The sequence below is a fragment of the Chelmon rostratus genome, chromosome 19, assembly GCF_017976325.1.
Source record: "Chelmon rostratus isolate fCheRos1 chromosome 19, fCheRos1.pri, whole genome shotgun sequence".
Classification (NCBI taxonomy): Eukaryota; Metazoa; Chordata; class Actinopteri; order Chaetodontiformes; family Chaetodontidae; genus Chelmon; species Chelmon rostratus.
The window spans coordinates 20,558,590-20,584,921 of record NC_055676.1 but is presented as its reverse complement, the minus strand read 5'-3'; the positions used below and the strand labels follow the sequence as shown (position 1 = coordinate 20,584,921).

The following is a 26,332-nucleotide window of genomic DNA, read 5'->3' as shown; positions in this document are numbered from 1 at the left end:
CAGCTGTAACATGGAAAACCTCAGTATGATATGAATTCACTGCAGACAAACACCAGAGTCACAAACTCTTTTTGTCAAATAAAGTGATTTTTAATTCTGATTCTGAGCTTCAGTTGAGGGACGAGGAAACTGTAGCTACAATGACGATTATGGTTAAAAAATAAATAGAAAATAATGGCAATTACAATGTGTTACAAAATATGTGGAATAGTTTACATATTAAAAAACTTTTTTTTCTAGCAAATTTGCAGTTAAATAGTCCATAATTTCCAAATATAACATTACTGTGTTGCTCTATTGGCAAAGAACATTACTTCTTGTCACCTTGTTGGGGCAATGTTGGACCACAAAGTCGGAAAATTATTCATAGAAAAAAACGTCAGCTTGAAAAAGTGGTATTAAGAATAATTTCTGCGTCTTTAACTGCATTACTCAATGTCAGCTGACCGTTTCCTGTCATACATGCATCAGTATGACCTCAGATTTAATCATTTCCTAACATACAGTATGTATACAGCGCCAACAATGATCCATTATCCAACTAATAACATTAAAATTACCATGATTAACAATTCATTTGATACACACACGTTCTCTAATGAAAACAGCTGATTATACAGTACATAAACCCGCGTCATGATGGGTTATACATGTCAAACAATCGAAAAACATACTAATAGCTTTCAAATGGCAGAAAATGCCACACACAGCTGTACTCATTTACAGTATGTCTGAAACCCCCTGAAAGAGGGTGAAAACCGACAGAGAGGGGAGATGGGTGGTTTCACAGTGCTGAAGGATGTCAGAGATACAATGAACCTCAGCGCTTTCCCGACGTCATGTATAAAAAATGTCCACTGTACATCTTTTTTTTTCCTTGTTTAAAACGTGAAGTCGCCCAAAGATCTTTTCTTTTACTTCGTCATCTGACTGATCAGCATAAAGATAAAAACGTGACTGTTAACGGCCCGTATCTTACACCATGACCTACAAGCCTGATTCCAAAGCAGTCTGAACTCTGCGGAAAACATAAAAACAGAAAATAATCATCTGCAAACAAACTGACAACAGTGTCCTGAAGTGTCCTGAGTCCAGGTATTAATCTCCTTTATCCAATCACATGTTGACAAAGTGTTGAACCTCGCTCCATCCTCGCTGTGAACCACTGAGCCTTTCAATCATGATGCTATCACCTGCTACCAATCAGCCTGTTTACCTGTGGAATGATCCAAACAGGTGTTTTTGGAGCGTTCCACATCTTTCCCAGTCTGTTGTTGCTCCTGTCCTAACTTATTTGAAATGTGTTGCTAAATCAGATTCAGAATCAGCAGATATTTACAAAAATCAATGAAGCTGATGAGCTCAAACATTAAATATATCGACTTTGTGCTGTTTTCAGGTGAGTTTATATCAGAAAAGATCAGCAGGTGATCACATTCTGTTATATTGTCTTACACAAAGTCAACTGGTTTGGAATCAGAGTTGTATTAAAAGATGAGTCTGGTGAAATTATATATTTCTCTTATGCTCAACAAATCCCATGAAAAGACTCAAACCAGCAGTGAATGCTAACTGCTAGCATTTCTGTGTATCACAGCCTGATGGATCGTCTTCTTCTGAGCTCCATTAAAACACATCGGTGAGCCTCACTGTTGCTCTGGCTGACACCATGAACACACACACTGTAGTTTATTCTGACTCACACACACACCGTCCTGCTGCCACAAACACTCACTACAGCACACAATGTGGATTAATCCGCCGCGGAAAATAGTCCCCAGCAAATGCTCTATTTCCTCCTGTTTGAATCATGTTTGTAGAGAACTACAGTTTTACAAATTACCCTTTTTTAAAAGTATTAATTATACTGAAAGTATAAATTTGACCCATGTGTGAGATGTAAGTCTTCAGTAGGAGCCAATGGGCAGACAGGGCAAGTGAGTCAGAAACGCTGTTGGGCTGGTTTTATTTTTCATGGGACTTTTTGACAATGTTTGAAATACACAGAATATCACAAGCTTTAATCTTTAACGCAGTGGTTTCCAGACTGGGAGGTCACTGTTTCAGTGTTGTTTTACAACTCTGGAGAGTTAAAAGCGATAAAATTCATTCAATATTTCACCGTGATGGTCATGAGGTAAAGAGCAGGAATATTTTAAGTAATCTACCAGGAATGTGCATGTGTGTGCTTGTTAATGCTTGCAAAAAAGTTTGGGAACCACCGTATTAATGTGTCCACCACCTCCTCATAAACACACCCTCCACTTCAACTATTAACATGTATAAATACTGCGTATTTAAATCCTTCAGCCTGCGAGTTGTGCTATAGTTTAAGTGCTGGTCTGCAGATTCAGTGCCAACGTACTGCTGAATTCTTCATATGACAGACGGTGATCACATGTGACAAGTGTTTGCTCCTGTTTACTGCACTGACTGAGCGTCAAAGTACAGCAGGACACTCCAAAAAGACAAAGACACACCAAAACACTCACACAGATTCATGCACACACTCACACACACAAGCAGTGGGCGCCAACGGAGACGGCGCTGTCTTGAGCCGGCGACAGAGAGGCGACAGCGAACAGAGAAGCGGAGGCTGGACTGGAAGATGACCGTGGTGACGGCGTGAAGGGCGTCAGTTGTTCTCGAACAGAGACAGCAGGTCGTCGCTGCTGTTGGTGGGGAGGTCGGGGGGCCCCAGGTAGGACAGCAGCTCGTCCGGGTTGGTCAGCTCAGGAAGAAGCTGGACGACACACAGAAAGAGAGAAATTCAATAAATGAAATAAAAGTAGAGGGTGTTAGAGGGGGATGCTAGAAGGTCTGAATTTATTTAATGTCTGTGAAGACACAAGCAACTGGCTCCTCCTTACTGGGAAGATTAACCTTTAAGAGCAAACAGAGCCACTTCCTGTATCTGTGTCACATGGGTGTCGCCACTGTTAGCAGATTGAGCACATTAAGCTAGCAGATAAAACCGAGCAGCAAAATAAGGCACAAACATTGAATTTGTACTTTGTGTAAAGATCACTCATTCAGTGTTGAAAAAAAATCAAACTGGAGCAGGAACAACATTCTGCTGCCACAAGGCTAAGGCTAAAACTAGCCTATTCTGAGTTAAACACATGGCTTCAGCTCAGGTGTGCTCAGGTAGGATCAACTCTGAAGCATCTTAAAGGAGCAGGCTGACACTTTGAGTCAATATCAACACCTTTGTTTCCAGCCGTGACAGCAGGAAAACAGCAGGAAACAGCGAGACTCGCCATCCTGTAAAGATCACTCAGTGTTATATCTTGTTTGTTGCTGAGCAACCAGCGGAAACTCCAGGAAGTTACTGGTCTCGGTCAGAAAAACAAAACGCCATTTTCACACTTAAGTTTTTGTAAATATAATGTGTTAGTGAGCTCTATTGGTGAGCTTATTCTTAGACAGAGCCAGGCTAGCTGTTTCAACCTGTTTCCAGTCTTTATGCTAAGCTAAGCTAAGCTACTGCTGCAGCTTCAGGTTTACTGTAAGGGTATGAAAGTGGTGTCAATCAACTCTCAGCCATAAATCAGTGTTTTTATATATAATTAATATCTTCTTGTAGGGGACATCTAAAGCTCTCATAGAAATTTAAGAGCATTTTTAATTTGTAAGAAGTTTGATGTTTAGCTTTGATTCTTGAGTGAAAGCAACAGATCATTCATTTCTGGACTTGCAGAGAAGTGAAGCTAAGTTAAAGTCAGTAAATGTTACATGTTCTTATACAGCTGAACACGTGATCACCAGGCATCCACTCACATCTAGTGCATGATCGGCACCCTCGCCTCCAGGTGCTCCCGGGCCTCCCAGACCGAAGGAGCCTTCGCTCTGCAGCCGGGAATTCTGGGTACTGGTGTTCCGCTGCGGCAGCGGACTGCCAGCATCGGCGAGACTCTGATTAGCGTGAACGCCTGAACTGTGCTGCTGCAGGATGCCGTGGGCGTGTTCGATTCGTCCAGAATGAGGCGTCTGACGGTGACAGACCAGGAAGACACACAGAGACAAAGACAGACACGAGACAAGAGGATAATCTTTACTTTAATGGCAGGAAGATGAATTCACAGTGGGTCAACACTGTGCACGAGGCGGTCTTTCCTTCTGAGGCAGAACACCAGAAGAGCGTGACAGCAGAGGAGGACCTTCGGCAGACGGCCGAGCAGCTGCCTGCGACAAGTGCTGAGTGAATATATTCTCTGTCAGTGCTGTCGCCTTCAGGTTCAGTTAAAGGCTCTTCACTGAACTCACAAGCCAGAAGGAAAAGACAGTCAGTGTTACACAACAGCTAGAGACCGGTATCAGTACGACCTACTGATACCGCTTTCTGATCCGGTACTGTAACAGGACTCTCATCCACTATTTCTGTTATTTTGCAAGAAAAAAAAAAACAAAAAAACAAATTAAGAACAGAATTTACTTTATTTTGTCATATGTATTAAACAGCTTTACTGTGTATATAAATGTTTCTTCTACATGCAAAAGACTTATCACATCGGCTCGAGTGAAGTGTAGCCACACATTTGAGCTTCTTTCCATTAATAGCCTGCTCTGTGTGTGTGTGTGTGTGTGTGTGTGTGTGTGTGTGTGTGTGTGTGTGTGTGTGTCAGCTCCCACTCCTCGCTCATACAACAGGCTTCCAGACAGAGATCTCTCTTCTGGATTGGAAATGCATCACAGGCGAACGTCTCAATCTCATCGCAAATTAGAAACAGAGCTGGTGACGTGAAAAGGTGCTGATAACACAGGAGAATCTGTTTTCTTAATTTCTACAATACTGAGAGCAGAACCAGTAACACCAGAGTGTATCACTACTGTGGTCTTTAATATTGAAGCCCTGGAGTCTGTTTAATTCCAGGTTTAGGTACTCATTCCTAACAACAGCAGCACACTATCAACCCTTTCCAACCACACTGTTGGAGGTACAAACATCTCACAAATACATCGTTTCATCTCTCAAAAAAAGGTTTATTAATTTCCTAAAACAGCTGCTCACACAGGAGGAAACGGTGCATTTGTTGGGGTCTTTTCATGGGATTTACCTACAGCTAGAAACATTAAGAATATCACGTATCCTTCAGCATTAATCACCTCTGCTGGTTGACAAACGATCAGATCTAAGAGATTTTAATGCCGTCACATTCGGGCAATGAGCGCCTCAGTTTGAGTTGCATAACAGATACCTCAAGCTGTCCGAGGTCTATTCATACTCTGGCACTGATGCCAACTCAAGCATTAAGGAAAACGTCCTGAGTGAGTGGAACAGAAAAGAAACTGATCCTCGTCACTGTGGCCAGAGGCTACGTCAGAAACCGGACAAGCTCACACAGGTGTTACGTAACGGGGGGGCGTTTTAATGGTGTCTCACCTGCTCAGACTGATACGGGAGAGGAGGCGGCGGCCCAGAGGAGGCGTACTCTCCGAGTGTGGGGGTGCCAGGAGTGTTGGGGAAGTCTGTGAACCCTGTTTGGCCGGAGAATCCCTGGCTCCCTAAAACCAAAGCAAATATTACTTCCAGGCAGCAAATAAAAGCAGGTCAGTGTGGACGTTTTGTCTTGTGCAGATAAAAGCTTGCAGCTGTGTGGGGACATACGCAGGGGGGTGGGGACACTGAGACTGCACTCAGTGGTCTCTGCTCTGCTGTTCTGGGTCACCTCACATCTAAGAGCAGATCATCTGTGTGACTGAGCTGTGTGACTGTGTACAGTATGTGTACATAATACACACATTATATACAATATCAATGGAAAGTACACATGCATCACACCAGCTTCTGCAAGATCCTCTACGTCTTAAAAGCCCTGAAGATTTGGCTTCAAATCCAAAGTTTTTCTCTCTTGTGTTAAATATCCACAACTAAATCAACAGTAAGTGATTTCTAAGCATTAAACATTGAATCATTTTCTCATTTCAGGTCTTCTCATACGCGTTTGTGCTGATTTGCAGCAGCAGGAGTTGAAGCTCTGCACAGTGAAGCTCTTGTTTTCACTCTTTGGGAACATTTTTGAAACGTGGCCACACACAGAGAGGAACATGCTGCCTTATATGGTCATTTTCAGAGTGCTGATTGTTATGACATGGGCAATAGATGACGAATTTGAGCGGTTTGGTGAATCTGATGCAACAATACACGAGGATCAAAATGAAACTAAGAAAACGAGACCTATAATGTGTTTCAAAATGAAATCATGGCATCCTCTTTGACTTAAAATCAAGCGGATACATTTCTCCACCAGCATTTTATCCCTCCTCAGTCTCAACCCTACCTGGCCTGGTGTAGTCGGGGGTGTTCCTGCCCCCTGCAGTCACACTCTGGTAGGGGGACGACGCCGGGCCCAGGGCGGCGATCATTTCCATCACATTAGGCAGGACCATGTGGCTGGGGCTGACTGTCCGGCAGCGTTTCAGGACCGGACCATCAGGCTCCTCCTTTATGTGCAGGTCTGGTTTGACGGGCACCGGCCTCCAGCCGCACACTGGGTCTATGGTGATCTCCTCATAGTCCGAACTGAAGGAAAAACACGTAGACGGGCTTTTAATACACCGAACGTCACTGGACGTTCAACAGAGAAATGTCAGCAATTATTTGATTTACACGAAAGCTGCATATTAAGACTCACTTCTGGATGTAGACCAGAATCCCGAGCATGTACTGGTCCACCTCCAGCCCCTCGAGCAAAGCTGTTTTACTGTGAACGACAGGAACAAGCTGCTGGTCACGTTTCATGCTGAGAAAACCTGATTATAAAAGGTGCAATGAGACGTGGACACTGAACGTACTTGCACACAGGACATCTCCAGGTCCCCCTTTCACAGTTCAGCTGCAAATAGGACTCCAGGTCGAAACACTGCGACATAAAGAGCCCAGCATGAGAGAGTTCACGTGGATGCGAGGGTGTATGTATACATGCACATGTATGTGTGAGACTCCACCTGTATGTGTCTGCAGTCGTGCCCTCTGGCCGGCAGCTGGATCCGTCTGAATGTGATGGGACATTTGAGAGACACTTTGATCGCCGTCTGCTCAACGCCGTCCTCTCCGTTCAGACCAGGGGTCCCGGGGATGGTGCCGCTGCTGAAATTTCTCTTTACTGAAACAAAAAGATGATGCAAAGGAAGCAGAATGACTCTGCTGCTCTGAGAAAAAAACACTTTTCTGCTGCTCAGAACAACTCAGAGCAGCTTCATTCAGACCTGCCGGGTCGCATCAGGTGTAAACCAGCGGTTCCCGAAACCTTTAGACGACAGCACCCCGTCATAATCAATGAATAAACTTTTATGTTTTTCATTATTTTCAAAAGTTAAAGGACCAGTTTGAAGGATTTTGTGGCGTCTGGAGGTGAGATTACACAACACAACCAGCTGAGCACCTGTTGCCTCACCTACTTTTCCACGCATGAAGGAGAACCTACAGCGGTCACTGAAAACCCCAAAAACATTAAGGCGCTCTCTGAGTCAGTGTTTGATTCCTTTTGGGCTCCTGTAGAAACCTGATGGACTCTGTGGAAGAGGAACTGCTCCCTCTGTGGATATAAAGACTACAACTACTCTCAAAGTACAAATACCTCAGAACTGTACGTAAGTGCAGCACATGAGTAACTGTACTCACTTTCACACCACTTGTGTAACTTCTGTTTTGTGCCAAGATGATTTCAAATGAAAGCGAGCTGGATTTGAACTCACTCTTCGTGATGCAGTGCTCGGCGGGCAGGAGCCTCTTCTTCATCAGACCCTGCAGGACAGACCTGACGGACGGCCGGTGGACCAACTGAAGCACAAACAGGTGCGACTGCGGCGAGAGAGGAGGGGACAAATGTTTCAAATGGGATTAAAAGTAAGACACATGAACGTGTTGGACTGTGGGAACCTAAACCTCAGACAGGGAGGTGTCGCTGGTACTCACACAACAGCAGGCTGTTACTGTGATCTGTACGGTGTTACGTCCCGGCTGACACACTTGCTTTAGGTACAAGGGCTTGTGGGAAGTTTTGTTGTCGCCTCTTTCAATGCACAGTGGAGTTGCATTGACACTGACCTGATACAGAAGGAAAAAAGGGACAGAATCAAACGACAAGCAGCGCCGTCATAATCCTGACAGAAGCTGAGCGCAAACAGCAGGTGGCTCTAATTCAAGTCAGGGGCCATTTGTTGCCCCATCATTCTTTGTACATATGGTGTATAGTATATCTTTGCTCTCCTTAACTTATTGTTCAAGTCTTTTGTTTGTTTGCTTGTTTTTGTTTTTTTTTGTTCTTGTTGAGTTTTATGTATTTTTTTCTATGAGTACATTGAGGGCAGTGTTTAAACCGGAGTCAAATTGCTTGTATGTGCACACATACAAGTCTAAGAAAGCTCAAATAATAGTAAAGAAGAAGAAGAAAAAGATGAAGAAAAAGAAACAGAAAAGGAAGAAAAGAAGAAGACTTTCAGAGAGAGTGCCATCTTTCTTGTAACCCCTCATGAGAAGCTGTTGATGCTTACTTGTACTGACGCCGGCCAGTTCGTGTTCATCTGTCTGTCCTCGTGGTGGTAACATTTAAACTGCAGCTCCAGATCCGGTCTGCAGGGGGCGACACAGCACAAACCATCAGACAGGGGGCTGGGTGGGGCTATCAGACATTCCTCATGTGTTTTTCCTCATCTGGTGTTTTTAAAACCACTCAGGAAGAGAAACATGTTCTGCTCTGAAGCCAAACATGATGTTACAGAGGCAGATTTAAGGAGGTTACAGCTGAAGGTTTAAAAAAAAACAAAGAATGGTCATTTTTATTAACTTATTCTTTATTCATCTGATCTCAGCAGAGATTAGAAGACTAGTCTGAGGTTGTGATATTGGAGAATATATAACAAAAGCATAACAGACAAGTTTTAACTCTGGTTACCAGGTTCTAATTCTTACATGAATTCAATTCAAACACCCCAGAGCTGTGAATTAAAGAACATGTATTGCATTAAATGTACAGAACAGTGGAACAGTCTGTCTGTGAGACTGTTATCAAAGATCTCTGGGATGAAGTTTGTGTTTCTAGTATTGTTGACTACAGACTCTCGTGTCTCAAGTGATGTTTACTGGGGATATTTCTACTGCACATAACTTCAGGGGCGAGAAGAAAAAGATGGAGCATTTTTGTTATCTGGACAACAAATGTACAATTGCTGCGTTTGGGAAACCATCTCGCAGTGTTTAAAAGGTCTTTCAAGTTCACTGCGTGTTTGCAATAAAGGGAAAACCTAACGACGTGGAAAAGGACTGAAAAATGATCCCACAGAGGATCCTTCAACACAAGAAGTCCATTTGTTCTGAAGGCATGTTGACTGACTGCAGCAATGCACTTCACTCCGTGTTTCAGTCTTAAACACTTTAGAGCAGGTTGTGTTCTCATTAGTGATGATGCACAGGTGTGTAAAACAGGCCTGACTTCAAACAGTCAACAGTAAAAATGATTCAGAAAACATCCTGCAGACTCCAGCACTGAAGCACATGTTTGTGTATGTACAGCAAACATGCGTGTGTGCACGTCTGTCTCTTTTTTGACCAGGTTTCGTGTATCTGAAACAGAAACAGAACAGGAAACGGCAAAGGAAAGTCTTCCTACCTCAACATGAGCGTTTTGTATACGGAGTCTCTCAGCTGGAAGGCGTGGTTACTGACGGCCAGGTTGTGCTCCAACCGGAACGGCTCCAACACGACGCCGTCTCGCACCGGGAAAGTCAGGCGCAGGTCGTCGCTGGGGTTACCTTGAATGGAGGACAGAGTTGACTTTTAGGGCCTTTTGCAGGAACTTCTACCAGAGGAACAAGAAGCTTTTGAGGAACTCTGGAACTTGCAGTTCCAGATAAATGTGCTTCACCTTCTTTTCTTTTGTTTAGTTTTCCTAAAATTCTCTTTTCCCTGGGATATACCACCGTCCAGATAAATCATCTTATAGTTGTTTGCATATGACATCATGTCACTCTTTTGTTGTGGCGCAAACTGCAGATGGAGGGCAGGATGTGATTTTCTGCATAGGAAGCTATAACACACACTCACAATGGCGATGTTTTGTTTCGGGTGCTCAAATCGATCAGACCGAGAAACCATGTGGAGATTTTATCGCATAACAGAAGTTGTTGATCATAAGGGTGAAAAATACAATAAAACTGACAGAAAAACTGCGGTCGGGAGGAGCCGAGTTGGATAATGGTGTAATATTAACTATTGTTTATGGTGATAGATTTCAAGTTACAGTTTCAAGCAACACGACTAATACTTGTTAAATCTGCGTAAACACTTTCTCATAAGACAGGTGAACGTAAACAACGTACCCTGTCTTGTTTCGCTGTGACGATCCGCGTCTTTAATGGCGTTTCACCGGACCTTTGCGAGTGGTTAACCTAGCAAACAATCATAACGTAAACATCAACATTCAGCACCGCGGCGCTGAACGTTTGATGACCAAACGACAGTCTCCCCGGAGCACCTTGGTATCAAGGTCGTGGACCTAACCGCTAACAAAAAGTTTTATGATGAGGCTTTCTACATATTTCTCTACATATTTTCTACAAGTGCTCTAGTTTCTAGAGCAGAACGACGTCTGAACGAGCAGCTCGTTTGTTTTATCTGCTGCCTCAATAGCATTTCTTCACTCGTCTTCATCACAACCAGCATATGTTGATTTTCTGTTTATACTTTTCTCTTGTAATTTCATCCGAACCAGTTCACTTCCGGAACTCCATCTGAATTAAACGTCACGTGACTGCAAACAACCTATAGGAAGTCTGTGTTGTGCCGGTGAAACGTACCTGGAAAAGTCAGGTGTCTGCATCTCTCTCTACGTTACGTTTCAGAAAACTGCCTGAATGCAAACACGCTGACTAAGTATCTTCGTAGCTCAGAGCGTGCGTTCTGGTGTGTGTTTACTGCAGCCAGTCTCACCTGTAGAGGGCTGCTGGGTGCTGATGTTGGGTTTGATGTCCGGTGGGAGGTAGGGGGGTTTTGTGTCCTGGCCTGGGGACAGGTAGGGAGGTATGGACGTCCCAGGTGTCATCGGGGGCGTGGGATTCCCTCCCATCGGTGAGCTGGGATATCCAGGCATCACTCCGCTCCGACCTGGCTGAGAGACGAGGACGAGGACGAGTGTTTAGAACTTCGAAGCATCTCAGGTAACGTCCATCACCACGCAGAGCTGGACTCCTTCCATACGAGGCTGAGGTGAGTTCATGTATGACTTACCCCGCTCACTGCAGCCTGTGTGAAGGCATTGTACCCTCCTGCTCCTCCAGATGGCATGCTGCCCTGACCATTGAATGGCTCTGACTGCAGAACAGACAGGAAACACAACACTCAGCTGATGATCCACCCACCCATCGAAAGAAAAGAGCTCAACAGCGTTTTAGAAATCAGATCCGAGCGCCCGGAAGTTCTCAACAACTTCCATTAGAAACAAATATGAGATTAAATCTTTGTGTTCAAGGATTTTGTTATCGTCACTGACAAATGATGAAATAAAATTTGATTATTTATGGATAATCAAATACTGACATCGGCCTCAAACATCCGGTCAGATTTGAAAAAGGAAGAGGCAGTGGAGCTGATTACCTTATAATACTGTGGAGGATTGGGCTGGCCGGCTCCGGGGGGGAACTGAGCCGGGTTGTGTGATCCAGACGTGTACTGTCCCATGAGGGGCATCCGACTTGAAGGGTAAGAGGGTGAGGGGGCGCATCGCTGCTGTGGACCAGCGGGGTACTGCAGAGGCTGGTTAGGGTACCCTGACATCCCACCAGAACTGTACTGCTGCACAGGAAACCCCTGTAGATCACAGAAGCCCAGTTTCATGAACAGGTAAAAATACACTGACTCACCTAATGTCTGTGTTGAAAAACTGCTGCACATCATCCGCCTTCCTTCCATTCAGGACATTCAGCCCCAAAAATGGATGTGATACCCCAGCATTTAATACAGTGATGAAGTACACTGGAATAGGACTTTTCATTCACAAAAACAGGAAGCACATGCAAGAATTCATCCATCACGCTGGTTTCAATAGAAGTTAACGGGGGAATATTTGCTGGGAGGGAAGTTATATGTGAAACAGTGAAAAATGTCTCTCAACAGGTGACGTTTTCAAATGTTTTGCTTTGTCCGACCAACATCTTGACACTCTGGTTACAATCAGAAAATTGTCATGTTTGAGCAGCTGGAATTGGAGAATATCTGCATGAAAAACCATGTAAAAGATGAATCAGTTGTGGATTTTCTTCCTGTTGATTGATTAGTCAATGAATTGACTAGTTGTGCAATGCAACCACCTGTGTGAGCGCTTGAAGCTACAAACTGGCAGCGCTGGTAGAAATTTATATTAAAAAATAGAATAAAATTATTACATATATGTTTAAGAATCAAACACACTATGAATATGTTTTATTTTGATATATGATTAGTGTGTTTACCCCCCCCCCCCCCCCCCCCCCCCCCCCACCACTGACCTCTGAATGAAAAGGCCGTTTGAGCCCTTGCTGTCCACCTGGATACCCTCCATGCTGGGGCATCTTCTGAGTCTGGGCAGGGTGGGAGGGATACAGGCCTCCGGTGGTAGGTGGAGGTCCGGGTCTGGAAGAGACCATGCCTGGAGGAGGGCCGCGGGGGCCCGAATGAGACAGGAACTGGGTGCTGTAAGAGGATGCTCCACCCATCTGGGAGGGAAAGGGAAGTACGACAGCAGGGGTAAGAACAGAGTACAGAGGGTGGGGGGTCAGGGGGTTGTCCTGGACCTGGATTAATCAAACATGATGAATGCCATCATTAATAAACAGAGGCTATAAGACCAAAATCATCAAGGTGAGACATGTGATAAACATGACCCCAGAACTGTGTCTAAAGACCTGAGCTGCATTCGAACAAGTATGTTCAGTGATATGTATGATGTTGTACAGCCTGTATTTACTTTGTTAATTTATCGGAAGCAGTAATATTTACAGTAATCAGGACAGTGTTTCTACAGTGACTCGAATTTTGTATAATTTGTGTATTTTATTTTGTATAAAGAGTAAATAGACTGTCAAATTATATGACGTCTCTGCCTCTGACATGTGCCATGAATCTGTGCAAGCAGCAGTAAACCAGCTTCTGCTTTGAACTCCTCCCATAGACCTGCAACCAAACACCACAACTACAGAGAAATGGTCTCATCTTAAACTTTGACTCAGTCGGTAGAAGTCACAAGAGAGACAAAGAGGATTTCTATAAATAAGTTCTGACTGCAGTGAAGTGTTGTACGATAGTGGTGCTTTCTTTTGAAATGAAGAGTCAGAATTTCTGAATTCCCAGTTGGAAATTTCAACTGGAACGCCCCCTGACGTCAGATTTCTGGCTCGGAAAGTCCGAAAACCTCACCAACCCCGACCTCAAAATCCAAGATGGCTGCCCCGCACATCGGCTTTTAATTAGCTCATCAGACGTTGTCAAGATAACGAAAGTGCGAAGCTGCTGCCTCTGCAGCTCAGTCCTTACAGACTGAGGAGACCTCTGCAACCCTCTGAAATCATTTTTTTACGCTTAAGGAACATTTATGCATCACGCTTACAGAAATATCATGTAAATCTGACACATTTAAGACCAAAATTGGACTTATTTTAGGCTTAAATTGTAAGCTTTATGTACACCAGCCTGAGTTGTTACTGTGAGGTAAACTGAAGACCTCCTGCAGAGGGAACATGATGTTAAACAAAAGTGAAACCAAAAATCTTAATCTGCCAGAAAACTGACATGAACAGGCTACATCTGCTGTCCCTCTGCAGATCCCAGGCTCCACTACAGCCACACACATTTACCTGGCAGAGACATTTACCTGTCCATAGCTCAGCTCCTGGTTCTGTTTTTCCTGTATTGCTGCAACAGTTGCCGTAGCCGTGGCAGTCGCCGTGGCAGCAGCGGCAGCCACGGCGGCGGCGGCAGCCTGAGTGAAGTCCGAGGGAGGACGAACGCCCAGACCGGCACCTCCGCTGTTACCAGAGTAACTGCAGGGGAAAACAGGGAGATGAGTGGGCAGCGAGCTGAGCGCACGAGTGTGTGAGGTTTCGTCACGAGCATGAGTCAGAGCGGTGGGTGAGAGCAGCCACGCTGACATATGCTGACACAAGACCAGCAGAAATAGCATGAAATGAACGCCACAATGCTACACAAAGTCACATGGGAGAGCATCACAGCCAGGCACAAGCAGTAACTGACACAAAATGCTGAGAGCTAAACGAAGAGGAAACTCAAGATTTTGAACCTCTTCCCTAAATAGGTGTTAATTATGTTCGTCAGCTGTTAGACATCAGCTGCTGTAAATGGCTCCCATGATGCTTCTTTGTGTGAAGTTTATTATCTTTATTTCCTGGGTTTTAAAACAATCTGGTTGTGTTTTATTACGTCGTGAAAAAAAAGGCACAGACATTGTTCTACCTGAGCATCTTTGATGTGCGACTGACAGTCAAGGACTATTACAGGTGAAACAGGTACACTTAGCTGATTTGTTACCATGTCGACCAGAACCAAAACTGAGCTGTAAATGATTTAGTTCATTAGGCAGCGTGTTGTTTTGAATTCTTTCCTCAATAACAGGTGGGTTTTTAGCCATGCTAGCGATGTAGCTCGGGATGTCAGTGGTCCAGACTGAAACTACTACTGGACTGACTGAAATCTGGTTCAGATATTCAGGGTCCCCTGAAGACGAATCCCTCTTACTCTGCTGATCCTCTGACTGAGGTTCACATTTATGATACCAAAACAACTCTTCAATGGATTGTCATGATTGTCACGGTTCAGACATTCATGGTCCCTAGAGGATGAATTACTATCACCTTGGTGATCTCTTAACTTTCCTTTTAGCGCCACCATCAGGTGAGACTTTAAATGTGTCCAATAATTTGGTTTATGACCAGAAACTTGCAAACAGTCCCATCAGCCTCAGGTGTACTTTGTGTTAATTAAATGTTAGCATGCTAACATGCTAAACTAAGATGGTGAACAATTACATCTGCCATACGACAGAATGTTTGCATCATCATTGTCAGCATGTTGGCATGTTAGCATAGTGACGATAGCAATTAGCCCAAACCTCCGATGCTGTTATGTTATGTGTCATGTGACAGAGATAAGTGTGACTAAGTGATTGTGAAAAGGCTGCTATTCATATTTGTTACCTACACATATTTCACTGTTACAGCTGCAGCTTTGGGCTTGTTAACTTTTCTCTCTGTTCTGTACAAATAAAGGTTTCTCGTGTTGAAGCTGCTCTGTCCTGTTCTCAGATGAAGTCACTGGGGGCTCGTCATTGTCAGACACACAGTTAATGACTGCGTCTCCTGTTGTTATAATACACTATGGGCCATGTTTGTGCGTTACCATAGCAACCCTCACTACGTGCCTTTGTTACGTTCTTGATTTAATTCACATCTAATCACAGCGCTCACATCCTGGCGTCTGGACTTCAGCGAGAAGTTCTGATAATTCAAATGCTTTGCACAATACATCACATGTATAGCTGCGTGTATCTATGCAGGAAGCATCATTTTAAGTCAGTTTCCTGTAACTTTAAAACACACGTTGACTTGCAGTCACACTGAAAGTGTAAGTCAGTGTTGAAATCGAGCTGCAGCTGATAATTTGCGAACAGGAGAGCAGCGTACCTTCCTCCGTAGGCTGAGGCTGGGTTGTAGGCAGCGCTGGGACGTCCGTACATGACTGGCTGGCCGTAACCTTTCGAGACAGCCTCTCCGTACGACTGCTGGCCCATGAACTGGGAGCCCATGCCGGGACCCATGCCGGGGCTGCCGCCGGGCATCATGTGTCCGCCAGAGCTCTCACCCGGACCCATGGGTGCACCGAACACCTTCGTGGGAAATGATGAAGACGATCAGACAACGTTAACACACTGAGATGACACTTCACACTCAGACTGAGTCCTGAGAGTCTCAATGAAAGTGAAACTCAGACTAAACATGAAGAAAAAAGAAGCTGAGCAGCACATGTGCTCATCAGAGGCGGACATCCCTCAAAACCAGAAACATCACACCAGCTCATTCCGGTTTGCACTTAAGAGTGTTTTTTTTTTTTATATAACACTTTCTTTCACGGGTACATCATTTTGGTACGAACTGTAGGGAAAGTCCCTGAAAGAAAAGCTCCCTTTAAACCCCAGTATCAACTCATTTACCGATTCATCTGCGAATCCTCTGTTTTGTTTTGTTTTTTGGGTTATATAAATACAGAAATGGTTTCCTTCATCGTAGACAGTTTGAATACAAAGCTTGTTGGTATCTGAAATCAGATGTTCTGTGTTCTGCTGGCTCTCCTTCATCCTGATGAAGATGTTTCTCAGGATGAAAAAATGCTTTTACTCCTACTCTTAGAAGTAGGAACAAATATTACTTAATAAGATGTGAGATTTACACTGAAAAAGGCTCTTTGGAGGCAGATGAGGAGTAAAAATATTCTTTCTGTAAGTGAAGACCGAGACACATTTATCAAGCAGCTCACTCCTACTCACAGTGAAGTGTAGGCGTGACCTTTAAGAGCAGCTCGCAACTGTTTGTTTACGACTACGTGGATTTAGCCTACGTCTGCTCCATTGATAACTTTGTTCAGGAAACTCTGCTGGTGATAGAGGAGGTGTTGTACATCAGAGCAAACTCAATCACAAGCCACTTTGTTCCAGCATTGACAAGTGAGGACAAAAAAAAGGATGGGAAGAGCGTTAGGAAATGTAAATCCGGCTTCACGTTCATCGCTGGCATCGCTCAGAAATGTGAGAAAAGTGGTGTAAGCTTACAAGAATGCAGCAGCTGCAACTGGTCGGCTTTAGGCTACCCCGATCTGAACTGATACTTCTGTAAACATCAGGGCCAAAGCTACACTGTGCAGCAGGTCTGCATGCAGCCAGGCCTGCAGATCTCTTTAGTCTGCACATTTAAGCAAGAAGAAAAATGATTATTAAGCTCATATTACACTTAAACTCTCAATGACTGACAACTTTGCCCACTGTGGGGCAGCAGAAAGCAGCTGTGAGCACAACACTGACATTAACGTTACATATTAGAGTTGATATGTTGAACTTTTTAGCAAACAGTCGTTACTGCAACAGCTAAACAACAAGCTGAAACTCGCGGTAGAGTTCATTAAAGCAGATTCAGCTGCTAAGAACGAGAGACCCCCTTTCACACTGTCACATTGATACATCATTATCATAAGAAATATTGATTATAGCTGCGTTATATGTAGAGAAATCTCATAGTTTTACTATTAATTTCGCTTAAATCCAAATGTGTACTCTTGCTGTAGCAGTGTGATAATATGGGCTTTGATTTTGCACATGACACAATAAATAAAACCTGCTGCTCGGCTCTGACTGGCTTTGTATCATCACAGCACATAAAACAGGAGGGGATTTAAAAAAAAAAAAAAAAAAAATGTCCCGGGAGCTAAGACATGTGTTACCTGGCTGTGTGTGGGATTGGTCACGCCCCACACTGTGGTTACTACAGAGAGAGCTCCCGCGTGCTGATTGGTGCCTGGTTGCCAAGAGACTGGGTCATTTAGGAAGGGACCGTCACTGCTGCAGAAGGATATGAAGCTGAGTTACTGGTTAGGGAGGTTCAGGAGAGCATTCATCAACAATATCACAGCGTCACAGTCGATGTTTGGTTATTTCCTCGTTAAGAACAGAAGTGTCTGTCTTTGTACTGTAGCAGCACAGAAGCAGCACTGAACAAAAGGCTGACGATACATCAGACACCTTGATGATTAACCTGAGCATGGTTTATTCATCTGACGGTTGAGGTTACCCTCTGCTTCCTCCCTTTAAACCATTTCCTCAGCAGGAAACTACCACAAGAGCATTACTGTCACACCACACTCACACACACACTCTCAGGGGCATGTTTACCAGCAGGACTGATGCGTTTTTTTAACATTTTACCGTCAGTTTCTCTCAGTTTTTTGCAAAGACTCATAAGCTTCAGCAGACATTTCGAAATTATTTCTAACATACATGTGCAAGATTGAATTCAGCTGCTGGTTTGTCCTTTTCTTTCCTTCTGTGACAAGCAGCCACATTTTCTGAGGCCGCTTGTCGTGTCAGTGAGTTGGCAACACGTCTGCTGCTTTCATGGCTTTCTGGATAGAAACAGAGCAGTCGACAGGCTTTGTGGCTGCACTCAATTAAAAAGTGTTTTGGCTTGAGTGAGCCTAATCAAGATGCTTCCACAGAGGCTGAGCGGAGAACGCTCACCAGTCGATTGTCTTAACGGTTTGTAATTAAGGATTTGAAGCAGACTGAAGCTTGTTTGATGGAATTCATTCATTTTTTTCTGTCTCACCTTTACAGCTACGTGTTTAGCAGTGACACCACTCGTTGATTTCATAGTTTAGTTCATTTTGCTCGGGCCTGACCATGAGCTTTCTGCTGTGACTTCAATCAACCTCTTTTTTTTTTTTTGCATTAAAAAACTTCAATGGAAACACCAGAAATCTGAAGGCTTTCTGTGCTTTGCTGAGGTGGGTAGGTTTGTGCAACCATAAACACAACAGAACATCAGATCTGTTCCTTACATTCATACATGAAACTAACAGAAATGTCTGATTTCCATTGTTTCACCTGATTTTAGCCCTGAACCGGTCAGTGCTAACTAGTTTTAGCATCGAATCAACCAGCTTCATGTGCAGTTTCATCAATGATTTGGATGGTGACGCTCAGGTGGATTTCCGGCAGGTCTGAGCAGCTCCAGGCTGCTGTTAGAAGTCTTTTTAATTCTTTCAGCTCATAGTAGAACTGCACAAAGTGACGCTGCCTTCCTCTCTCTTTGTCAACATTGTGGAGGTTGTCTTGTTTGAATAAACTTTATTGGAACTGTCACAAAACCCAAGAGGGGTTTCGTTACGTTTGTGCAGCATTAACGAAATAGCGCACAGCTTCTTCCGATGTAGTTAAAATAAAACCAAGAAGTACATGGAGGTCAAAAGAAAGAAAGGAGAGAGGGATGCCACACTCGATCTGTTCGGTGGGGGAATAAAAGTTGCAGGTTCTGGCAGATTAAAGGTGTCGTGTGGCTTAACACAAAAACACACAAAGATCAAGATAAATGCTGCTTGAGCACCATAACATTCATACAACAGCGGTGGGTGGAAACTGAACTTCAGCTCAGTGGAGGCAGGTAACCCAAAGAGAGCCTAACTGTGATCCAGGCCCCCAGGATCCACAACGAACCAGGTGAGGTGTCATATGGTTCACCTGAGGACACTGAGCTGAATGTTACTGCAGCGTGCATGTGTGTGTGCGTGTGTACCTTTGTGGATTGGGAGGCAGGGAGGGTTTCATGGAGTTGAGGGGGTTCATCGGATGAAAGGGGGGATCATTTGAGAGCCCCCACTGTCCTCAAGAGGCAGCCCTAAGAGGGACAAAGACACACATTAAAAAGACGGTTACTCAGAGCTCATTTGCTGCACAGCAACAATTTATCATCACTAAAGCCCACACTGTGTGCACAAAGACACAGTGCCCTCCCACTCAGAGCCACTCACTTTAATCTGTGTGTGTGTGTGTGTGTGTGTGTGTGTGCACATCAAAACGTTAGCCTATCACTGACTGCTGTAGCTCTGATACCTCTCAAAGGAGGGGGAGGGGTGCTGGAAGCTAAATTTAGCTTGCTGATTTCAAAAGGAATTTAAGAGAACAGAGATGTGAAGAGGCAGCCTCTTCTCTCAGCAGCACATCAGTCGCACGCATGTACGCACACACGCGCACACACACACACACACACACACACAGATTAAAATGAGTGTGAGAGGAATCATCCCGCTCTTCCATTTGGATCGTTTAATAACACGGCTGCATGTTTATCTGCACACTTTCCCTCCTTCAATACCAGATGTTTTCACCATTTCCTACACATGCCGCACCGCCGCCGCACCGCCGCCGCCCTCCTACCTCCCTCCTCAGATTTTCTTTATCTGACGCTTTCCAACTGACATGCTAATTTTCCAACATCAGAGCCTTGAACATCCTCCCCCCTCTCACTTCATCTCTTTGCTTTCCTTTTTGCACTCTGCAGATTTGGGTCAGACACCCCACATATTGTGTAAAAGGAGGCAGGGGGGGGTTGCTCAGCTCACATGACCGTTGTACCTGATTTCCCACCTATCAAAAGGCAGCGGCAGCCTCCAGACAGCACCTTGTAACTAAACCACACAAAGGGGGGAAACATGTAAGATGTCTGTCTCTCTCAGATGTTGAAATTGAACACAAGCAGCACAGACTGTACCTGCTGTGGAATGACTGAGACACGATGTTCTCTCACACCCCTCTTTGCCTCTTTTAACCTCAACTTCCTGACTTTTACCAGTAACTCCACCCCTTCATTCAACGGCTCGCTGTCTTTTCTCGTCTCGTCCTTTCCCTCTGACCTCTCAGCTACTGCCGTCACACTGACAGCCCAAACACTGGAGGCGCCCCGTCGACCCTCAACTGACCCTCTGATTTCAGCTTTCTGTACTAAAGCAGATCAAAGAGATAACAGAGAAGTTGTAGTTCACGTCTATCATGTCGGTTTGATGCTTTAACCATCCGCCAAATCTATTTCTAATCTACTGTTTCAAAGAACTGCAGGTTATTAATAGTTTGGTCTATAAACATCAGAAAATCCTAATAAAATGCCAAACACAACCTACAGGAACCTGAGGTGACTTCATCGAATGCAACTTACTGCTCAGGATCCAAAGTGGATCAACGAGCTGTGAAGACGTGCAACAAAGACGAAGCAGCAAATTCTGGAAACAACAAATGTTTGGCAAAAATGTCAAACAATCAATTATTTAAATAGTTGCAAATAAATTTCCTGTGAGTTAATCAACTCATTGAGTATTTGTTTGTACAACATGTGCACCAACTGTTGTACACTTGGTTCATTATTCGTTAATCTGCCAATTATTGTCTTAAATCCATTAAAATGACAACATGCTGAAAAACTGCTCCTTGTAATTTCTCACAGTCTAAAGTTTCAGGTTGTTTTATCAAACCAACGATCAAATATCCCAAAATATTCAATTTACAATGAGAAAAGCTGCAACCATCAGATGTTTGGTCATTACATTACGTTTACTGTTTCTGACTCTTAATTTGAAGAGCCAAAATACTGATATATGCAGTCGGGAGGCAGCTAACAATTTCATTGTTTTCATTACTGATTAATTTGACCCCTTAATCCGTCCATGAATTGCTAAAAAACGTAATTTCTCAGAGTCTCAGACGTCTTTATATCACAGCAGCCGAGATATTCAGAAAATGTAAAGGTTTGGGGAAATTTTGTCAGTTTTCAATACTGTTGATATTTAGTGGACTAAACAGTTAATCAAGGCACAATCAAACAAATGTATTGATAATTCTTAAATAATTTATGAAAAAATAAGCATTTTAGAAACGATTATGAATTAAAAAAACAAAAAAATTCTGAAAGTTAAGAAAGAAAGAAAGGTTAATTTTGGTATTTGTTCCAAATCTCAGGCGTCATATCTGCACTTGGATAGAAACAGTTCAAACTCTCCGCTGCAGTTTTCACCGTTAATATTACGACAGCTCAGTTAAATGTTCATACTTTAATGTAGTCATCACCGACCTTCATCGTTGTCATCATTAATGCCAGTTCAAACATGCTAAAGTCTCCACAGACGAGTTTAAAGCTGCCAATTACACCTGCAGCCAAATAGCTCCAATCAAATTCAATTAACCTGACAATCAACTAACGTTCAAGTCGGTATGAGCGGCTGCAGGGAGGAGAGGCGGGCAGCTCGTCAGCGGAGACGATTAAAAACTGTTTCTGCCTCTTCATCAAATGAACAACAAACACACTTTACATCATTTATTCTTTCTGTCTGAGACGGACGTCACAAAACACCCAAACGCTCTTATTCCACTTTCATCCGTTTATCCAGTGAGCACTAAATACTGCTGAGTTGCCAGTGATGGATATCTCTGTAACCATGGTGTGTGTGTGTGTGTGTGTGTGTGTGTGTGTGAGCAATTTGCTATTAATGAAACTACGAAACCCTACAGAAAATTAGAGCTGAGATGATTTGTTGATGAGTCAACCAATAGATAATTTAATCTATTTTGATAAGTGATTAATCGTTGAAGTAATTCTTCATGTAAAAAAATGCGAAACACACTCTGCTTCCTGCTTCTTGAACGGGACGATTTGCTGCTTTTTCTTGTCATAAATCACAGCGAGCTGAACCATTTCGAGGTTTGACGACTGATCAGAAAACATGTGAAGGTGTCGCTTTAGGTTCTGTGACATTTCTCACCGTTATACAAACCAAGCGATTAATGGAGAAAATAATCAGCAGGTTAATCCTGAATAAAAACTGTCGTTAGCGGCAGCCATTTATAAAACTGTTCGAAATGAGCTGCTTGCATACAACTGCATGAGTAACAAAAATCATCTAACATTTTTCTGCATTGAGTACTTTAACTACTCACTTTTAATACTTTACGTACTCTTTCTTGCATAATTTTACTTTAGTAAAGGACTTGGATACTTCCTCCGTCACATGTTGTGTACAGTCAATTAATCAATATAACATAACTATTTTCATCACTAATTATTTAGGTGTTTAATTAAGGAAAAACAATAATCCTTCACTAACTGCAGCTTCCCCAATGTGAGGATATGCTGGTTTTCTCTGTTTCATGTTATTGTGAGTTGAATGTCTTTGAGTTTTGGACTGTTTGTTGGACAAAACGAGACATTTCAGGGTTTCTTCCTCTGTCAGTTCATTCAGAAAAATAATATGCAGATGAACAGATGGCAGTAATCTGCCAGATGCCTTTAGTGCCATAATTCAGAGAGAATTCATACAGAGGTCCAATTCAGATGTCAAAGCAATGATATAATACAGAAAGCACCATCACCTTCACCAACACCTGTAGCAGGCTGAATGTGCGAGTGCCGTCACATCAGCGGAGCTAACAGTCGTCTCCTTCAGTCGCAGCTGCTTTGAATCATTTCTCTGACACTTAAACTGTGTTTTTGACTAAATTAACTGCCAGCTCGGCATTGTCTGAGTGGCCTAATGAGCCTGTCAGAAAACAAACTGCATCTGTGAACAAACGCAAGAGCTGAGAGCAGCATCACATGACCGTCGCAGTCACAGATTCTCATCTGTCTTTGTATAAACCTGGAGAAAAGCGAAGAAGCTTCAAAGAAAAAAAACACCTGCATCTTGGTCATTCTCAACTTAACAGTGTTTACGCTTGTGGTTGATGCACGGTACTTCATGAAATGTCAGAAAACAGAGAAAATGAGCCCGAGGAGACGTCTACAAACAGTCCTGACCAACAGTCCAAAACCCAAAGATAGATATCATGTTTCTGTGCGATGAACGCGGTGCTGCTGAATTGTACCGCATTACACCAACAGGTGTTTCTGTTATTTAGCCTCCAGCTACAACACCTGACAGTACAACAGAATACAGCTCAACAGCACCACAAACTACATCCTAAAATGATCACACAGTTAAATCAACATCTCACTGAAACCTTTACAACAAAACCTGAACATGATCGGCTTCATGAAGGAGGATTTACTGCAGGACTGCTGTATTAGACTGCATGAGTTGTAGCGACGTGCACCTGATAAACCAAATACACCGTTGTTGTCTCCGTTGACTGATTAATCATTTGATCTATAAAATGCAAGAAAATAGTGTAAAACATCAATCAGAAATTCCTCAAGGCCAAGGTGACGTCTAAAAAAACGAAAATATTAATTTTACTCTCACATCTGTCTAATTTGAGAGTAGAAAAGCAGCAAACCTGCACGACTGAGAAACCACAACTATTTATGCTCCACAAATGACTCAGACAATCAAAATATTTGCAAATGAATCATTTTTCTGTCAATCCACTACTCGACCAGATGATTACTGAAACGAGCTCAGCAGGTAAATTGGTTTGACACAGAGCGGAGGAGAACACTTATTTCCTGTTACTAAAAGAACACACTTTTTAACAACAATGCCGATTAACAATAACCGCTGGAAACTGAAAGCGTTTCTCTGAATGAGCAAATCACTGATGAAGGCCACTGCCTGATAACTCGGCTGCTGGATGAAAACATGCTGAACAATGCAAAAGCCTAACTGGTTGATCTGCAGCGCACCTGCCTTTAATAAAGCACTAATTAAGAGTCTCAGAGGAATCTGAGAGACTACCAATTAATAGCCTCTTAAATACAGAAGAGGCAAATGACAGATACGATATTGTCACTGTCACACGAAAGACACAAAAGACATATGGAAACTGTGAAGAAAAGACAAATAAAGGTCTGGAGGACCGGGTGTTGTGTATATGCGCTGGCATTAAGTGGAATGTAAAGCATGGTGTGTGCTACAGGTGCCTGATTTGGGTCAATGAATGGGTTAATACTGATAATGCCACATGCAATGCCATGAGCACAGGAAACATCCTAAAGCAAAAACACATCTGGATGCTTCAAACAACAGCAGCCTCAACACAAACCCGTCACTTCAGCCTGCAGCTTTCAGTCTGTTTAACCACCGTCTTTATCTCCGCCTGTGCATGTGAGCACTGACCCAAACTAAGTCAGTCTGGCTTCAAGCCAAGGCAACATGTTATTGTACCCATGATACATCAAGGAAGTCATGGCCAAAGAGAAAAACAGGCACTGGCAACCTCATAAACACATTGCAATACAACAACAACCCATGCATATTAAAGCAACTGTTGAGAAACATCCAGAGTGCCAAATGACGTTGTAAAACCTGCTTTTTAGCCCCCTCGACAGAATTTCTTTTACGATGTGGTCATTAATCTGCTGATAAAATGATGGTCGGAGCAATGCAAACCTCTACCTGCAACAACACAAACACAACATGCTGCTCAGATTTGCAGCAGGACAGAACAAAGCCTTTCAGCAGTGTGCTCGCTGTGCAGGAGTGCAGCCTCTCTGTGTCTCCCCATCACTAAAAATGAGCGCAGCAGATGTTTTCTTTCACCTACCTGCCCGAGCTGCTTCATAAACGCGGGGATGTTGAGGTTGCAGTTCACCGCAAAACAACTATAATTAGGAGGTGGTGATAAAGAAAATGTCCTGTTTTGTACAGCTGCGGGTTGTTCGTATCGTAGCCCCAAGTTTGAATTACGTGTGGTTGTCTTGTTGGTGCCAGTGGAGGTCTGGAACCGGAGCTGTGGAGGGTCTTTAACACGCCGCCCGCCGCCGCTGGCTGCGCTGCTGGCACCGTTAGCTGCTGAAGGCTACTTAGCTCACGTTAACTTTGTGTAACGGTAGCTCGTCTTACGTTACACTGCGTGAGTAGCTAGCTACACAGCAGCGACAGGAGCTAGCTAACGAGCTAACCGCACTAGCTTGATAGGTGACTGCTGTAAGAGGAGCTTACCTTTCGCCTGCCCCAGCTGCCAGACGATGAAGCCGCTTGACTGGAGACAGTTAAGTTAGCTAGCCTTAGCTAGCTAGACAGTGTCGCAGTCGGGCTAATAAGACAAGGCTGCCTGATAACCGTGTTGTCGAGCGTTGTTAGACTCTTAATATATTTAGCGTTGGCTTCTCTTTGTTTTTATATCCCAGACTGTTGAGGACTAATTACACTATTCAGCACTATAAATAGTATTATGCTGCTATTATTTATTGCAACTTCCGTGCGGTGTCACCTATAAGCAGTATCATTAACTAATAACTATGAGGCTAACTACCTAGCCGAGGTAATTAGAATAAGCTTGTAGCAGTCTGTGTTTGGGCAGGCCATAACCTGGCAGCTCAGTATACCTTCCTCATTGCACAATGACCCTCTATAATATATTCATGAGATCACAGGGCTAATGTCTCCCACAGAGAAAGGCATTTTCCTGTCCCTCCTCCTACAAGTCAGGCGGCTGACTGACTGCAGACCAGAGCAGCAGATCATTTCAGAGGAGAGGGTGGCGGTGTGTGTGTGTGTGTGTGTGTGTGCGCGCGCGCGTGGGATATCATGGAGAATGACGTCACCCGTAAACGATCACGTATGTATGATCCATGCATGTAACATTGTCTGTGGTTTCCTCTCACAGCCATCATGCACCTGCACCACCTACATGTATAAGTCACGTTGGCTCCTCAGCAGCGCGCACATGCTCCCTCTCACACACGCACACACACATACACACAGAGGTAGTGCCTGTGTCACTTGAAGCCAGGCAGTGTTTCAGCAGCAGGGCCGGCAGCGAGTGTTTTGGAGTCATTAGAGGTGTCTGCAGTATCTTGCCAGAGGGCAGTGCAGCGTGGA

General features: G+C 43.7%; 1 protein-coding gene across 2 annotated transcripts; it reads right to left on the bottom strand.

The window, feature by feature from the left end:
- Positions 1 to 1,326: 1,326 nt before the first annotated feature.
- On the bottom strand, positions 1,327 to 25,886 carry zmiz2 (zinc finger, MIZ-type containing 2). Of its 2 annotated transcripts, none has more exons than XM_041959966.1 (20): positions 25,451 to 25,886; positions 19,324 to 19,425; positions 17,477 to 17,594; positions 15,670 to 15,872; positions 13,845 to 14,013; positions 12,484 to 12,690; positions 11,594 to 11,806; positions 11,228 to 11,311; positions 10,931 to 11,108; positions 9,612 to 9,753; positions 8,497 to 8,575; positions 7,919 to 8,050; positions 7,699 to 7,804; positions 6,949 to 7,106; positions 6,796 to 6,863; positions 6,636 to 6,704; positions 6,282 to 6,523; positions 5,384 to 5,505; positions 3,781 to 3,990; positions 1,327 to 2,743 (listed from the first exon to the last, which is right to left on the bottom strand). In XM_041959966.1, the coding sequence occupies exons 2-20, from the start codon at positions 19,371 to 19,373 to the stop codon at positions 2,636 to 2,638; spliced, it is 2,658 nt and encodes an 885-aa protein (XP_041815900.1). In that variant the 5' UTR covers positions 19,374 to 19,425; positions 25,451 to 25,886; the 3' UTR covers positions 1,327 to 2,635. The 2 variants fall into 2 exon arrangements, with proteins under 2 accessions (XP_041815900.1, XP_041815901.1); XM_041959967.1 differs by lacking the exon at positions 25,451 to 25,886 and adding an exon at positions 25,053 to 25,270.
- Positions 25,887 to 26,332: the final 446 nt, after the last annotated feature.